The following is a 17361-nucleotide window of genomic DNA, read 5'->3' as shown; positions in this document are numbered from 1 at the left end:
TTCCAATTTAAGAATAGTTTGAATATAAAATTTGTATTACTATTAAAATTAAACGAGTTATAGAATAATACTTTTACAGTATAAGTACATTGTATCTTTTAGGTCGAGGATTACGGTCTAATTATTACGTGGACGGTAAATAAAAATATTGATTTGATTATAGAATCTGATTTGGATATGGTTGCAAAATTTTTTATGGCAGCAATGGAAGGTCAATGTTACATTAATAATGGCTTATTGCTGAAACGTATAGAAAGTATGTACGGAATATAATTTTATTCGCCAAAATCTTCGGATTAAAGTAGCTTTACATTTTTGCAGCTGTCCTAGTATCAGGGAAGCCCTGTTTTTACAACAATGATCTATTGAATACACCCCCATCCAAAAGTAAGATTTTTAAGTGCTTCATGTATTATTAACACGTGTTGTTCTAAAATTTATAATTTTCAGAAACTTCTATTTATTATATGTTGGTAAATTTCAAATTTTCGAACGTTACTTACTGATATGAATCTTATTTTATATTACAATTAAAAAGAAAATGTAGGGAATGATCGGTATTTTAGGTATACATCGCATTTTACGAAAACGGTAAAATATACAGAAGTAATGTAGTATATGCTTATAACGTAGCGTTGTAACGCATAATAATACATTTACTGTCTTATCCTCTGTTACTGCAGTATGTATCATGTTTTAACGTGGGGATGGTAGTTCATACATGTAAAAGTATGTATGCATATGGGAAAAAAAATGTGAAAAACATACTTTGTAATTTTTGTTACGTGTTTTGTTCATCATCTTTTGTGTTGTGTAACATTTACTAAGTATACAGAATGATCTATATAAAGTATGGCAGATAAATCATTTTTCTACAAACGATTCAGTTGGTTCGTTTTAAAAGAAATTTACTCTTCGATTTATATTTTCCCAATTTGAATTTTATTTTTAAAAAATATTCAGAATGTTGCCTATTTATTTTTGAACATTAATTTTATTCTTTTCGTTGAATAGTTTTTCGAACTTATGACAATAATTGTAGAGTGAAGGATTACACGTAAAATCGAACAAAATAAAAATATGTTCTAATACTTTATACAGATTACTCTTTACTTTTGTATACATATACACATGATAGCTAAATTTTCATATTTTTTTCCATAAGAATTTATAGACAAAGTAGAATGGGAAACGCACACGAAAAAGTTAAGATCATTAAGTAACACTGCTAAACTTGCGTCCGAAAAATGCGAATCATTCGAAGTTAAAGATTTTCCAGGCGTAATAGTATATCCAGAAAATACTGTAACAGATGCACAAATTGGCCATATGTTACGTGTAGCGTCCAGTGAAATGCTAGGTATATGCAAAATATGTATTTATTATTATAAGTATTAAATGAGAATTCCACAAAAGAATTATTCACAAATTTTTTTATCATTGATAAATTTCGATAATTCCCAGAAGCATTTCTATGCAATTCATATTTAAGAAAAATAAATTTGTATGTTTTAGAAAGTGAGATTAGAAGTGAAGTTTGTACACCAATTTCAGTAAACATTCCCCAACAAGAAAATCAATCAACATTGACAGATGAAATACAAGATGCTGCCAAAGATACTATACAATCTCAAGATATTCTAAATTCTGATAGTAAATCACTTGATAAACTTGATAACTTGGAAGAAGTATCAAATGTTACAGAACAAGTATCCAGTGGTATTGAAAATATAAAGGAATTTTTTGAACAAAAAGCATTTTATGATGCCAGGGACAGAAAAGTAACATCTGCTAGCACCTTAGAGTGAGTATTATACAAACATAATTTTAATAATTCATTGTAAATTTGTAATATTAGACTTGTAAGAGATTTCAAGGTCAGATATGATACCGTTTGTTAAAACAAGTACAACGGTATGCTGTATAAGGTCATTGAATGTCGCAGAAGGTCATAAATTAGTGAGATTTCAAGAATTCAGGTCAACGCGAGTCGCGAGTCATCGGCAAACTGAACCCTATTTATATGTACTATCTACAAATATATGATCGTGCTACGGATTCGAATTACATCATTCTGTACAATATATTGAATGACCTTATGTAGCACATCGTTGTATATACATACTTGTTTTAACAAACGCTCTCATATTATGAATAAAGATGTATGTATAGTATCCCATTAAAAAAAATTAAGTTGACCGTGAAATCTCCTACAACTTCATACCCAAAAAAACTGATTATAATACACAATGACCCCCCTCCCCTATATGTAACAACTTTCATAATAACAATTTTCTCGTATCTTTAACGGTCTGCGAGATATTCCTGCGTTTTCAGTTAAACGAGACACACTGCGTATGTATGTCACAAGGAAAATTATTTCTATCTATTCAACATACCAGTGTAAAGTTTTGTAAAGTAACGTCTTGATGCAACAGCGTAATTGGGATTTTAAGACAAATTATTTTCCTTTTTTTGTATACGGGTATGTGGAAAAATGATTAATTTAAATTTGTATTAGTTATACGATAGATGATGTTTTACAAATTTTCATTCGCACAGATGTATAAATTTATCTAAATTGTGGCAAATTATTCTATTTTCACTACTATCCTTTTTATAATAAAATGTGTTAGATTCCGCGCGAGAAACTTATAACGATAAAAATGTATTTTAACAACACAACCTATTTTGGCGGACGTTTCTTGGTAGAGCGCGAAATGTAATACTGCGTAGTATGTAGCACGTTTTGATGTGCTATAGTTGCGGCATCGGGGCCTCCGTACCTATTACGGGAGCAAGAACATGGAGGGAATGAAGAGGGCGCCTTGGCTATGGGCGTAGAGTCCCGGCTTTTTGCCGGCCGGTGAATCGTGGGTTCGATTCCCCCTTGGTCTCTCTCAAATTTTCTACATAGTAGTCATTCAATTGCAGCACTCCTACTGCTACCTATACTTCATTCCGAGAACTTTTCAAATGACACTTATGTATATATAGTACATAATGATATGAGTCATTAATGTTTATTAAACTTTGTTGATATTTGCATTTCAGAGGTTCTATGACGGAAATAATAAAGAAGTTACCAAATAAAGATATAAAACCACCCAATATTCTGATCTATTCTGATAGTCTCCTTGCACGTAATAATGTGAAGAGTGTATTAGAAGAATCTCTTGGCACAGATAAGTATGTATGATCATGTTGTTTTATTCTATTCATGATGAAATGTGTAATATCATGTTTACTTTACATCGGTAAACTAAGAAAAGTAATCGTTTACTACTACTACTATTAATACGATGTTTGAAATAACGCTGCACTTGTTTGCATTTGGTTATTATTCACAAAATTTTCTTTTCTGATTAGATACACTATATATGCTTTGTCTTCGCAAGAAGCACGCAATGACGCTTGGATAGAAAATGCAGCTTTAGTTGTTGTTTGTGGAAACGTTGGCAATGAAATCGGAAATCAAATCGTAGAATATATCCTTCGAGGTGGTAAACTTCTTGCTTTATGCTCCGACATAATTCATATTTTACTTCCGTCGTTTAAAACGGCAGAAGTGCGCGAGAATGAACTCGTTCACTTCTCTTATGGGAAGTGGAAGCATGTACGCATGATGCATCATATCTTCTGTTATCAAGCATCTCCTGTAAGAACAAAATTCTCTCAGGATAATGAAGATGTAAAGTAAGATTTACAGCTGCTGACTAAGTTATAGTTGAATAGCGTTATTTTGGTTGTTGAGATTCGAGACGTTTCAAAAGTTCTTTTTCAGAGTGTCTGGTGTGTCTCCTCCTACTTCGGTAAACGTGAAAGATAAGAAAGGAAATTCACATTTGTTTAATTTGAAAGTGCTTGGAACAGAAGAAACCTGGCATACACCAAGTATATTACTTGCAACTCTTTCAGAAAGTGGTGGAAAAGTTGTTTTTTCTCAGATACATTTGGAGGTAGATCCCATGCAATATGAACTGGAGGAAAGTAAATTTAATGCTTTAAAAGAAAGCAACGCGACTAGACTAGAAATATTTAACGATTTGTTAAAACTGCATCTCGGGGTAAAACTTCGTAGCACTTCAGGAAAGATTCCACCCATGAATTATACACCAGCTTTTTTCTTGGGAAGGCATGAGGTACGAAGAAGCGTGCGAATTAGCATTTGTAGATTAAAATCGGTCACTCCGTATATTTTTTTTCACTTCTTATAGTTGAAGCTGGAAATGTTAGATAGATTGAAGGAGGCAATGCAATCAAACGACGTTTTAAAGATGTCAAACCTGGAAATCCAATTTTGTCGAAGTAGTACAGTTCCTCGAGCAGCTTCGTGCTCGTTTCTTCCCATTATGGTACATCAGTGTCCTGACAATTTCTCAACCGTGGAATATTTTGAGGTAATATTTTCCTTATCTTATTCATTCTCACAAATAATAAAGTTATAATAGTAGTGCTATGTTTTCTACTAATCGTACATATCTTTTTATCGTAGAATTTAAATTCAAAAGAATTAGGACGTTTAGTAATATACGCCGACGTAATGACATCATCAATGGATGCACTAAATGGTCTGCAATTACAACATGGCTTGGCTGTTATTGTTCGTTATCAAACTAAGGGACGCGGTATGTATATATATTTACAGCATTGTCGCGGTAGCTGGCTGCGGCTTGGGACCATATCTGACCAGCAATCAAGGAAGATAGAGTTCTAGGAGATCCCGAATATGTTTCTTTTCCCTTGAGTACGAGTGGGATACGGATACCTCATACGAAATATCGCTGGAGGCTCACTCCACGACGCCAGTTCCAAGAACTAGTGGAGATAACGACGGTCAGCTAACGCGACAATATTGTATCCTTTACATTATTAAGAATAACGATGAAAGTTTGTTTTATACTTTTTTTATGATTTATTGTAACATTATGTAAGGTCTACAAATAAAGCAGCAAATTAAGATTTTTCTAATGGGGCAATTTACATTTTTAAACATTATTTTATTGGCAAAATTAAATTGAATTTTATAGTAATAATTATTTGTAACAACATTTTAATAAACGTGCTCTTTGTTGACTTCAAGGAAGGAGTTATAATATGTGGCTCAGTCCAGATGGATGCGCAATGTTTACCTTACAACTTCATATACCTACTAATACAATACTTGGAAATCGTATTTCAATCTTGCAACATGTGGTTTCCGTTGCAATTGTGTCTGCATTTAAAACTATGCCCGGATATGAGGTTTGTATTTATTATTATATTTTTATATGTGCAAATGGAAACCACTTCGAGCACCTGTTGTGACGTAAGACTCGTTATTTTACTCCCTTATTTATTATCGAATGACGTTATCGTAAATGTTAAATTCTAACATGAAAGGTATCTTAATTACAGGAAATTGATCTCAGATTAAAATGGCCTAATGATATTTATGCGGGTGATAATATTAAGATTGGCGGTATAATTATAAACACGCATGTAATGTCAGGACTTAATATCTGTAATGTTGGCAAGTATCAACATTGTTTCTGTTCTTATATTTAATAAAAGCAATACTTTTTTTGCAGTTGTTCGTTTTCTTACTTTGTGTAAGTATTGTTTCAAATGATTATTGTATTAAAATTATTTTCATTTCTAGGGGTTGGACTGAATTTGTTCAATAACGAACCCACATGTTGCATTAATGAGATAATTGATATGTATAACAATATGTATCATAAAGACTTAAAAATGATATCGTATGAACACTATTTTGCGATTGTATTCAATGAAATTGAAAGATGGTTAAACATCGTACAAAGTGGTAATGTAGATGCTTTCTTAGATGCGTATTATGCATATTGGGTACACACGTAAGTTCTAATTTCAAATTAAACAAATTTTTAATATTCATTATTTGTAAATATTATTGGGTTGATTCATATGAGAAATTGGTGTTTTCTTATACCAATTTTATAGTTCTTTTATAAGATTTACAAAATAATTTAATCGAAAATATTTTTCTTATTACCATGTAGATTAATCCCTTAACAATTAGATGCTTGTTAAGATCTGACGTAAACAAAAAAAATTGATTTCTCGATATAACCAAAGTTTTACAATGAACTTAGTTCCTCAGCCTTTCCAGGCGGCGACATACCGTAGATTGGAAGATTGTCATCTTGTTTGTTAAGTCTCTAATTGTTTGGCGTGAATTTGCTTCACTAACAATAAGACTTTCAAAGTGTTGTTATTAACAGCCTCGCTTGTGTTTGTTTTTGAACTTTGCTATCTTAAAATTGAATCTTGCTAAACCAATTATGCGCAATATCTATAACTATATCTAAGTACTATGCCTTCACTGATAACGTTGCATATCTTTTCCGCTATGACTATGGTGATATTATTATTGTTTCGTAACATGGCAAATACGCTGTTATCATTTGCTCATTTTAATCCTTTCGTCAATTTTATCGTCTATTATGAATTGCGACTGAGCAGCTGAGAAGCCGAAGTATATGGATAAATTTATCAGTTACGAACGACCCGATAACTAACATCGGTAATCGCAGAATGAATGTGTGGACAATTTGGTGGTGGTAATTAACTTAGCAACATTGTTGGTAGTCACAGAAGTGTGGATTAACCATGGATACAATTGCTAATACTAGGAGCCACTAAGAATAGAGGTTAATTGCAGTGGACAACCTCTGTGTATAAGTAATATCGATAGTGGCTAGGAAGTATTGCGTGGTCGTACCAGTGCTTGTCTTATCATTGGTAACCATAGGATTGTTAATAGGTCTCGTAACTTTTAGGATTCAACATACCTTGAACAGCAAAGATATACACTGTTATGGGTTCCTTAAGTCCTAGCAATCGCAATAGAATCAGTAGGAAAGGAAAGAGTTTAATTCACGTTCTAAATATAACGAAAGGTGTATACTATGGAAAATTAGGTGTTTGGAAGTGTTTTTGGTGGAAGGTACGTAATGGTAAAGTGTTACACTGTATAATACTACGTTGAAGTTTCGACCCTGACTAGGCGAGAGAGTATCTATGTAGCTGTTCTCGATTTTGACGCATTGGAAAATGCAACTATTCAATGTCGAGTCTTATTTCAATTCCTACATAGACAGAAACTGAACAGAAAGGTCGTAAGGAGCTGAGGCTCATTGCAATTTCCAAGAATGATCGTAACTTATGACGCGCATCGGTAATAACTTATGATTCAACCCAATAGTATTGCAAATGATCAATAATAGTTTATTTATTATTTACATATGTATTTTTTCACAAGTAAGTTTCTTAATTACTAAATGTAGATATATAATACTTTATAGTTTTCATGAAATATTTAGATGTAAAGTGTTTTTATTGTCGCCGTTACGTGATTAAACCGCCTTCAGTCCCAGGCTTATTTTATTTAATTCATATTTCACCATAAAGTGCAATTATTCTGCGACGTGAATGTCTATTTATACGAATAATTACATTATTTGCGAACATTCAGTTGGCGTGTAAGGCATTGCTAAACTTATTTTGTATTTTTACAGCGACGTGAATGTGAAAGTATTATCAGCGTCAGGTGTATCACAAAATGCTAAAATATTAGGTATCGATGATTTTGGATATTTACGTGTGCGAGGAGAAGATGGGAAGATATTTACCGTACATCCAGACGGTAACACTTTCGATTGCCTTAAAGGTCTTATAGCTCCGGTGTAATCAGACTCACGTAGAATAACAAGTTTGTTAAAAATTTTATAACAATTAGTTGTACGTTATTATTCTTTTTTATTTTTATACATCGTGTATATATATATATATGTTTAATTATTGTAAAACGGATCGTAAAGAAAAATTCATTATTTTATTTTTAATATTTGTTTGTCATTCATCGTTTGTCTATACAACAAATTGAATTCCATGTGCAAGCCGTTTTATCGTAATCGATTTCTTGTTACACAACTTGATGTAATATTTCACGCTAAAGGGAATATAATAAAAAATAACTGTTGAAGAAAAGAATGTTTCATTGTGTAATTATTTATCGACCAATCATAATACCTCTATCGATCGTAATACCGTATTGAAAGAAAGAAGAAAACGAAAAATTTTAAATAAAAATCTAAAAATCTATTCTATGGAACTTTCTAGTGGAACGGATAAATGTCTTTTTTTGGCACACAGTATATGTGAAATGAAATGTTGTAATCTGTTTTATTAATTAATTTATATTCTTTATCTTCTTACATGTCATTTCATCCACATTCAGTCTAAACATATAAACTTACAACAAATTGTATGTAGATACTCAAATTTTTCTTAAAATTGCATAACACGTTAATATCGCAATATTAACCATATACGTGTAGATATTGTAGAGCTTAATAAAATGTACAATAATTACTAAATTGACTCTTGTTTTCTACACGAAATTACCAATGAAATCACCATTTACGTTCACTGTTAGACCATTATTAGCCGCGCTTCAATTAGAACTATCTAATTACAAATATATCTAATAGCTGTTACAATTTTAATAAATTTCAAAGCACATTGAGAAGTAGATCAATTCTTTATCTATTAATGCACCCTAAACAACGATTGATATAACTTCTATTTTCCGTAACCGTGTTACAATTGTATCAATTATCAATCTTACCAATTATCCCTTACACCTTATAAACGCTACCTTCGTCCAAAATTTGATCAATTGTCTCGAAAGAGAAAAAATTCTTTATCAAGTCTATATTTTTCGTTGTCTACGCTTCTGCGACAACAATCCTTCGCTTATTGTTAGTACTATGATGCGACTCGTTAACAAACAGAAAAACATTGGATAATATCAAGATTTGAAAAATGAATCAATGTAACAGTTAATTCAATTAAATTACCAATAATAATTTCAGCAGTCATACTATTGTAAAATATAACTATACTGAGTTATTCATAGGAAGTTCCATTTTATATATATATATATTTTTTTATTAATTACTGCAAAACATTGGAGTTAATTATTGAAATCAAACGTACGTTCTATGGAGATGTTTTCACAAGTATTATAATATTTACAAGACACGTCGAGTATGATGAATAATTTTACTAAATATATCTCGAGTACACTTGAGATGTCACGTTATGTTTCTGTTGAAATTTTTGAACGCACGATTCAGTTTTTCAGTCAACTTTTCCAAGTATTTCATAGTTTTAATACTACAAATTTCAATAGTTTAATAGGTTATAAATAAATATTTATGAAATTAGTACCAACAATGCAATATTTCATATAAATATTTAAATGGGAACGTGTAAGGATCTGTTTGATTGACAGCCCCTCGTCGAATAATTTATTGCCGCAATCTCACATAACATTGGCACATGTTTTGTTAAAATTACATATACACGCACTCACGAATTTACAATCTAATTTTCATTTTTTTCTCTCTTACAGCTACATATTTAAGTTTGTAATCGTCGGCAGTTATATTGCAAATTATACTGTGTATTTGTAAAAGTACACATCCTACGTTGTTACTCACTATTCTCATCGCTTACTATTATATTTACTCGCTATTAGTATTGGACATTTTACTTCGACTATTGTTTTTTTTTCTTTTCTTTTTTTTTTTATCGTAATAGCAAGATTTGGTTCTTAACTTTGCTACGTCTACTGTGAAAACGTAAAACTTCGAATTTTGCAATACGATCGTTCGTATTTGCACGTAAGCAAAAATCGGGGCAGAGTTCATTGCGTATTTAGTTTATCAACGGAGTGTTGTCAATTTCTTTTTTTTTTTACTTACTTTTATTCGAATGAATTTTTCGTTAAAATTAGTATTATACAAATAATTGACACTATTAATTGTAATTTATAGAATAGGTGCGTGTATACTATTAAAAGTAGCAAAGTAACGACCCATGGTGAAATACTTGACAATCTTTGGAATAAATCAGATCGTATTTCGATATATATAGAGTATTTTTTACTTAGAAATTTTCGTTAACAGAGGTTTCACTTAAATTCACTTAGAATGCACGTCAATGCTATAATAATTTATAAACCTTAAGTTTTGCAATAAATTCGGAAATCTTACTGTCACGTGAATCGAGTTAAAAGAAAAAGTAAAAAGTATTCAAAGCTGTGTGAAAGATGTTAAAACTTACACAAAAAACCGCATGTATAGTTAAATCAGCGAATTCGCGTTCGTTAAACATAGTAAAACAGTGTTTTATTTGTATAAAAATTATGCATAGGCAATAATTCAAAATTCTGTGACATAAACGACTAAGGAAAAGAAGAAATAAGTAGTTGTGATATTAGATAACTCGATATTAATAATTTTTATATGTTCTTACATTTTCTTTTTTTTAAATTCTGTATACCACGACGAATAAAATAATTAACCCTCGAAGAAGAATCTACTTTAATGTATCATAAATAAACAATTCAGGGCGCACCAAAAGGAAAAGCAATGGATTTTTCAGTTAACTAATCCATCTTATTGTTAGAATGATTCTTTACTGAATTATCTTAAATGAAAAAATTTCAGATACATTACAAATATTACGGGTCTATTTTTATTTGTTATAAAGTTATAAACGTAAGATTTGATTTCTTTCTCCTCTAATTGCGTATATATTTTTTTTTTTTTTTTTCGTAAATGCTGTTCAAATTGATAACTCGAAGAAGTTCGTGTCAAATAGAAAACGTTCGTTCTATGATAACAAGAAAAATGATGTTTTTAATAATATACGTCACCATCACAGTTCGAGAAAGGGATAACAGTCGTGTGCGACTGTTGCGATTCCCTCAAATGAATCGGATGGAATGAACACGTATGGTGATCCTGATTGTCAGATTTAAATCTCTTAGAGTTTATAGTTACATGACGTTTGAAATATACTAGAGCTGTAAGTGTTCTAGAATTATGGGAAAAAATCAAGGAAAAAATATGAGTGAAGATATAAGAAAACATAGTCACACATACAGTGACAAACGATAATGTTTAACACTAGTAAAACTTTCCAAAAATGAATTTTTCGAGACTTAAAAGGTGATCAAAAAATTTGTCTCATCGATGCAAAATAGAAGTCGAGATGCTGAAAACAAAGTCAGAAAGCTGCAAAAGATAATACTTATCAGTATCAAAAATTTACTTGATTTTTTAAACTTCCTTCTAGTGTTAAAAAGGGAAAATGACCAGTTTAAACGATGAAAGTCAAATGTAATAGAAAACAGAAAGAAAGATGAAAAATAAGAAAGGTAAAACTGAAACCGCTAATTACAAGAAAAGGATATGCTTGTCTACTATCTTTCTCTGTTATAATTTTGTAACAAATAAAAATAGAGCCCTTAGCATATGTGACTCTTACTTTTATTACTATAAAGGGGTACGTGTAATGGAGAACGTTTGATTTATCTCTTAAATGGTAATTTCCTTCTTGATTTCGTAAAATGCATCATGAGTATTCAAATTAATTTTGCTGCAGTTCGAAGTAATTTTTTACCAGCACAACTTTTTAAGTCGACTTGTTTCATGCTGTAGCGATTTAATCGATGTTCTTAATTTTTTGCAATTTTCTGAACACATAGTGCATCTCAAATCCTCTTTAAAGAATGGTACTTATTTCAAGTACAACTACATTTACATATTGTACAATAACAGACAAAGTGTTTCTGTTATTTTTATGTTTTTTAAACAAGCAACAGTGTATTACTACATTTTGGTGTTTGAGTTGATCTTACAAAGAAGAAGAATTTTGAAATTTTAAATAATTGCTGGATCGATTTAATTGGCACAAAAATCTATAAATATACGTATGTATGTGTGTGTCTGACACTGAAATAAAATGAAAAATTATTAGGTATCCTCGAAGATAAAGAATTTTTCTATACAGCCTTATTCGCTAGATTTCTTCCACCGAGTATACCTTTTAGGACAACTCAAAAGGTAGATTCAATTACGTACTTAGATAACATTCCATGGAAAGCGAAATTGGTAACAGATATATCTACGATTTTGTATTTTCCAAAACTTCGAACAATATAATTGTAAATATCAACAGTAAAATATACAAAAATTTCCATAAAATACCTTCTTATCAAAATTTTAATTAAAACTCTCGCCTTCGTAAATTAAGAAATATTTATACTCATATATAGATTATCTCGTTATACTCGTGATATTACAGGACAAGTATAAATTCCCCAAGTGTACATTCTCATGATATATACAGGGTGTCTGTTTTATCTCAATACAGTGAAATATCTTTTAAAGAAGTGATGTTACGAAAAAAATGTTTTAACAAAAGTTGTTTGGTATGGAGGGGGACGTTATGTGCTGTAAATATTTCTTTTGTACAAAGTCAGTTTAGTTTTTTTAAATGGAATGCGATATTTTTTTATACATAATATGATAGTGTATGTTAAGACGAGTTCAACGAGTACAATAATGGACGACATGTGGAGGGGACACGTGAGACGTGAGACGTGACACGTGACGTGAGAAGTGACGCGCGTGACGTGACATGACGTGAGACGTGAGACGCGACGCGACGTGACATGATATGAGACGTGAGACGTGACGTCACTTGTACTCGTTATTGTACTCGTTGAACTCGTCTTAACATACATTATCATATTATGTATAAAAAAATATCGCATTCCATTTAAAAAAATTAAATTGACTTTGAAATCTCCCCCATAATACCAGGGACCAAAAAGTATTTACACCACATATCGTCTCCCTCCATATCAAACAACTTTTGTTAAAACATTTTTTTCATAACATCACTTCTTTAAATGATATTTCACTGTATTGAGATAAAACAGACACCCTGTAGAACAAGTATAAATACACTGTACAATGTATCATGATTATCGATCGAATGTTGCAATTTTGTCTACGCGAAATATCGTTGTATTTCGAAGAAACGTGAAATGATCCAACGAATCAAGAATGTATCTCATCTTTGTTCATCGAGCAACGTAACGCGAACTATTCGTATCGTACAAAATATATATTACTTACTTAGTTCATTCTCATCGATGCTAATATAAATGTTGTTCTAAGTTTAATACTGCGAGCTGATAAACTTTCTTAAAACAATCTACTTACAGGAATGTCGATGAGAAAAACAACGTTGTACAACCTAAATGGAAATTGTTATTACTTAAAAGTTATTTCATTTCGTAGGTGTTTGATCTGTAAATTGTTACATATATGCAGAGTGAGCTATGTGAAACGAATTATCTAATTACCTTCTCCAGATATGATGGTATTTACGAGAAAATTTTTATGTGCAATTTAAATGGCTTCGAAGGGTGAATAAAGTGGAAGAAGAAATTTCTGATGGAAGAAATGGTACAAAATCGAAAAGAAGTTTCACGTTTGATTTAAAATTTTGGAGTCTAAAGTCATTTTGAGAAAAGTGGAAAAAAATAAATATATTTTTGCAAAAAAACATAGGTGATTTTGAAGAAAACGCAAAAGATGACAGTCATTTTGAGAAAAATTGAAAAAAATAAATACATTTTTGTAAAAAAAGCTGGGTGGCTTTGGAGAAAACACACTAAAAATGGCATTGATTAATCTTTGAAATCGTTTTTGAGAAAAGTGGAAAGAAATTAATATATTTTTGCAAAAAAACATAGGTGATTTTGAAGAAAACGCAAAAGATGGCATTTTTCTTCTTGTTTACTCTTTGAAATCATTGAAATCGCGAATAAAAATTTTCTCGTATCACTGTAATTAAAAGAGATGTTTAGGTGACCTGTTTTAAGTGTCCCACCCTGTATATTACATAAATTTTATATGTATATCATATATACAATATGTATATACATATGTGTGTGTGTTTCATTGTATACCTAATCTGTCCTTATACGGAGGCTAAAATGCGAGGCTAAAAAGATGTCTTAGCACCGTTTAAATTACGTTCAAGTGTTGAAAATGGCAGTTTTTGTTCACCTTCACCTCGTTTAGGTATCGCCGTTTACGATGAAAAATCGGAGAAGGTAGGCGGTGAGTCGCTGTAGACATGGAAAGTTTGATCTTCGCTCGAAAAGACGTTAGCCTCTGTCTTATGAGACTTCGGTTTATCGGAAATGCAACTGATTGTTCCCATGTGATTCTTACACGCTGGATCACTCGACTCGAAACAAAAATAGAAATTCACAAATGCAAATTAGGTCAATTCATTCCTCGCACATTTTAGATCGTTTGGAAAAATTCTGTCGAATTTCGTCGTCCAAATTGAAATAATCGTAACTCCGTCAAAAGTTGATATATCCGTTGAAAATAAGGGACCGTTTACCGTTCGTGTCAGTCTTCGTTGAAAAGTTCGCGCGAAGAATGTGAAATAATGAAGTTTAATGAAACATCGATCACCTGATCAGAATCGCTGGAAATCGACTTCTGGTTTAGATTTCGGCAGTTCTTATTGAACAACGAAGGACTGGAAATGTCCCTCGATTCTAATATCTCCTGGACAGTAGAGAGCTTGCGGTCATCTTCGTCTTTGTTATATACCTCCACCGTGGTCTCGCGAATTTTCCTCTGACATTCTAGACAGGGAGGGAGGTGCATGAGAGGGACCTAGCTAACCGAGGTCTCCTCGACAGACGGGCTCGCCAGTGCTTGTGTCTCACCGTTGGCATGCTTCGTCTCGTCCTGATCTGGACGTGATGCCGGCGGACTGCTCCGAGAACATGAAGTCATGCTCTGCATCGTTTGACTACGACCACAAGAGAATCGCATACTGTATGTTGCACGATTACCACTTTGAAGTGCACCCGTCTGAAAAACAGTCCGCGAAAAGTGTTCTCTCTTTAAACCTTGTATACTTGCACCAATTCTACGTTATTCAGATTCGGAAAGATTAAAAATATCCAAAATGTCCAATAAGAAATATTTGCTTTGTTATCTTTAACCATTTGACCTCTTAACTGTGTTTCCCTCTGAAAGAGAAATTGAATCTCTCTAGTTTGTAATTAAAAATGAGTCGGAATTGTAACTAATTACTTTCTTCTCGTTCTTGCTAATGTGAATATGATGTATTTTACGTTCAATACAGGCAGAACAGTGCAATTAAAAATGAACGATCCCTCGATAAATAAATTATTGTGTTCTAAGTATTGGTTAATAAATGACGAGTTGATCGCAAAATGCTTCTCCAGCGCGTAACACGAGATAATTTTCAGGCGTAAATTTACACCTGATACACCATTTGTTTTTTAAGGTATAAATTATTTTTAGAAAATTTTAAATTACTCACATTAGCGTGTCCAAGTCGAACATTCTTGTAGGGTTGAAAAAGTACCAAATATACCTTTGGCGTAAAGAGGCATCCAAGGGCTACTGACGCAGAGATGTTGATGCACATGCACATACTTGCTATTTGTACCTGCAATTTTACTTTCATTTGTTGCTTATCTCAGGATTAAAGAACGAAACGAAACAGTAGTAACTCGTATTATAAAAATTTTCGTGGGACCAATTGCAAGGTCTCTTTTGTAAATCTCTCTAAGGGATGACTTGAAAAATCTTTAGAATGATCGCACGTAATAATTTACAATCTTGAAATTTAAAACAAAATGAACTAGCGACAGTTCAGTTGAATACGCGTTATATTCTTCTGTACCTTCTAATACCGACCTTATAATCATTGTTCGAGCCAAAGTAGATGGGCACGAATGCTAACCATACGATGCAGGTTGAATACATTGTAAAACCGATGTATTTCGCCTCGTTGAAGTTCTCCGGTATTTTACGCGTCTTGAACGCGTACAGGGTACACATGAGTATTAGGAACATATTGTACACAAGAGACATCATGAGAGAAAATGTGGAAACGCGACATGTGAGCACTGCTGATAGAGGGTACGGATGAATTTCCGTGGTGTCCGGTGGTTCGATAATTAGCCAGACGATAGCGCCAACTAACTGCACTGCAGTGATCCCTATAAAAACGGGAATTACATAATACGGTATCAAGATCGACAGTTTACGTTATTATGATAATGCGAGGGTGATAGAGTGTCTGTGCGAGTTTGGTCTAGAACGAGAGTTGCGATAGAGGTGCGAAAGAAGAGTATTTCGGTCATTCCATAAGTTCCTGTCGAATTTTATAATTTAGGTCAATATTTCCAAGGGACCTTTAAATTTTATAAAAAAAAACGAAAGCTCCTTCTCATTCCACAAATTTTTCCCATATTTTTCTCAATTTATGGCATGATCTAATTACTTGAGAATTTCGTGTGAAGTAATTTTTCGCCCATTTTAGTTTTGGCTCCGAGTATTTTTTGACAATAATGATTAGTTTAATAGATAATTGTGCGAGGAGGTGGAAAGTTTGATGTGGAAATGTATACGCATGCCTTTGAAAATTGTAAACTCACCGATAGCAATTACCACTTGACTTTTCGGCGACGTGTAAGAAGGTCTCTTTATACTCTTCGTTCCTTGATTGAAGATACGTGATATCCGATTTGTTTTAGTCAGTATCGCGCTATAACAAATGCTTAGGCATAAGCCCAAACCGATTCTCAAATACGTGCAATTCCATGTAGTTGGTTTGCTTAATATTACAAAACTCATACCATAACAGGATAGAATTCCTACTAACAACACGTAACACAACTCACGTCCTGATGCCATGATTACTGGTGTACGGTTAAACCTGGAATACAATTCATTCAGAAATACTAATTAATCAAATTACTTCATAAACCATGATACATTTAATCTTAATCTTTCATAAATCATTTCCTTTTTTTAAAAAGAAGGTAAAAATTAGAAAGAAATTGCTGTGACAGTTCAAACGAAATATTAACAAAATCAGAAAAAAAGAAGATTGTTTGCACATTTCAATAGTCCAATTTCCTCCTAATACAAAAATATTTTTAAATAATTCCTATTTTACGAGGTGCCTAATATTTTTCACCAAGGCTCTGTATCTGACACTTTTTGCATTTCCAAAGAAAATTAAAAAAAAATTAGATCTATATAAGACCGTTTCAATTTTTCAACTGAAAATATTGCTGGGTGAAAAAATTGCAAAAATCTGTCGTCAAGAATGTGAACATACCGAATGAAAACCACTGTTGTGAACAAAGTACTGAGTATGCCGATGGAGGCGAATATTAATGGCACCAACGCCCATGGACTGGTCCATGGAATCACTTCTGCTGTAAGTTTAACACAATTTGTCATTGTTTCATCCGGAGCGTATCCTGGACCGCAACTACGACATGTGTCGTTGAATACGTAAGCATCCTCGCGGCATGCAACACAACTCCAGCAGCAAGCTTCCTAGAAGTATCGTTATAGTGATTGAATATTAACTACTACGAACAATAATTATATAATAATT

At 32.3% G+C, this 17361-nt stretch overlaps 2 protein-coding genes across 2 annotated transcripts in view; one reads left to right on the top strand and one right to left on the bottom strand.

The window, feature by feature from the left end:
• LOC108576868 (biotin--protein ligase) overlaps nucleotides 1-7710 on the top strand; it is an 11185-nt gene extending 3475 nt beyond the window's left edge. The window contains exons 4-16 of the mRNA XM_017939931.1: nucleotides 103-256; nucleotides 322-387; nucleotides 1166-1360; nucleotides 1516-1804; nucleotides 3055-3189; nucleotides 3370-3696; nucleotides 3785-4142; nucleotides 4218-4400; nucleotides 4496-4628; nucleotides 5084-5244; nucleotides 5398-5512; nucleotides 5642-5855; nucleotides 7539-7710. Of these exons, the coding sequence (XP_017795420.1) occupies nucleotides 103-256; nucleotides 322-387; nucleotides 1166-1360; nucleotides 1516-1804; nucleotides 3055-3189; nucleotides 3370-3696; nucleotides 3785-4142; nucleotides 4218-4400; nucleotides 4496-4628; nucleotides 5084-5244; nucleotides 5398-5512; nucleotides 5642-5855; nucleotides 7539-7710 (2502 nt within the window). The remainder of the gene's footprint in view (nucleotides 1-102; nucleotides 257-321; nucleotides 388-1165; nucleotides 1361-1515; nucleotides 1805-3054; nucleotides 3190-3369; nucleotides 3697-3784; nucleotides 4143-4217; nucleotides 4401-4495; nucleotides 4629-5083; nucleotides 5245-5397; nucleotides 5513-5641; nucleotides 5856-7538) is intronic.
• A 6273-nt stretch (nucleotides 7711-13983) lies between these two features.
• LOC108576925 (metabotropic glutamate receptor 7-like) overlaps nucleotides 13984-17361 on the bottom strand; it is a 13617-nt gene continuing 10239 nt past the window's right edge. Inside the window, exons 11-17 of the mRNA XM_017940000.1 lie at nucleotides 17077-17300; nucleotides 16388-16668; nucleotides 15645-15949; nucleotides 15265-15393; nucleotides 14639-14786; nucleotides 14379-14554; nucleotides 13984-14142 (exon numbers count right to left, since the gene is read on the bottom strand). Coding sequence (XP_017795489.1) covers nucleotides 13984-14142; nucleotides 14379-14554; nucleotides 14639-14786; nucleotides 15265-15393; nucleotides 15645-15949; nucleotides 16388-16668; nucleotides 17077-17300 — 1422 coding nt within the window. The remainder of the gene's footprint in view (nucleotides 14143-14378; nucleotides 14555-14638; nucleotides 14787-15264; nucleotides 15394-15644; nucleotides 15950-16387; nucleotides 16669-17076; nucleotides 17301-17361) is intronic.

Source organism: Habropoda laboriosa, unplaced genomic scaffold, assembly GCF_001263275.1.
Source record: "Habropoda laboriosa isolate 0110345459 unplaced genomic scaffold, ASM126327v1 scaffold561, whole genome shotgun sequence".
In the NCBI taxonomy this organism is placed as follows: Eukaryota; Metazoa; Arthropoda; class Insecta; order Hymenoptera; family Apidae; genus Habropoda; species Habropoda laboriosa.
The sequence above is the reverse complement of the archived record's forward strand: the minus strand, read 5'-3'. Positions and strand labels throughout refer to the sequence as shown.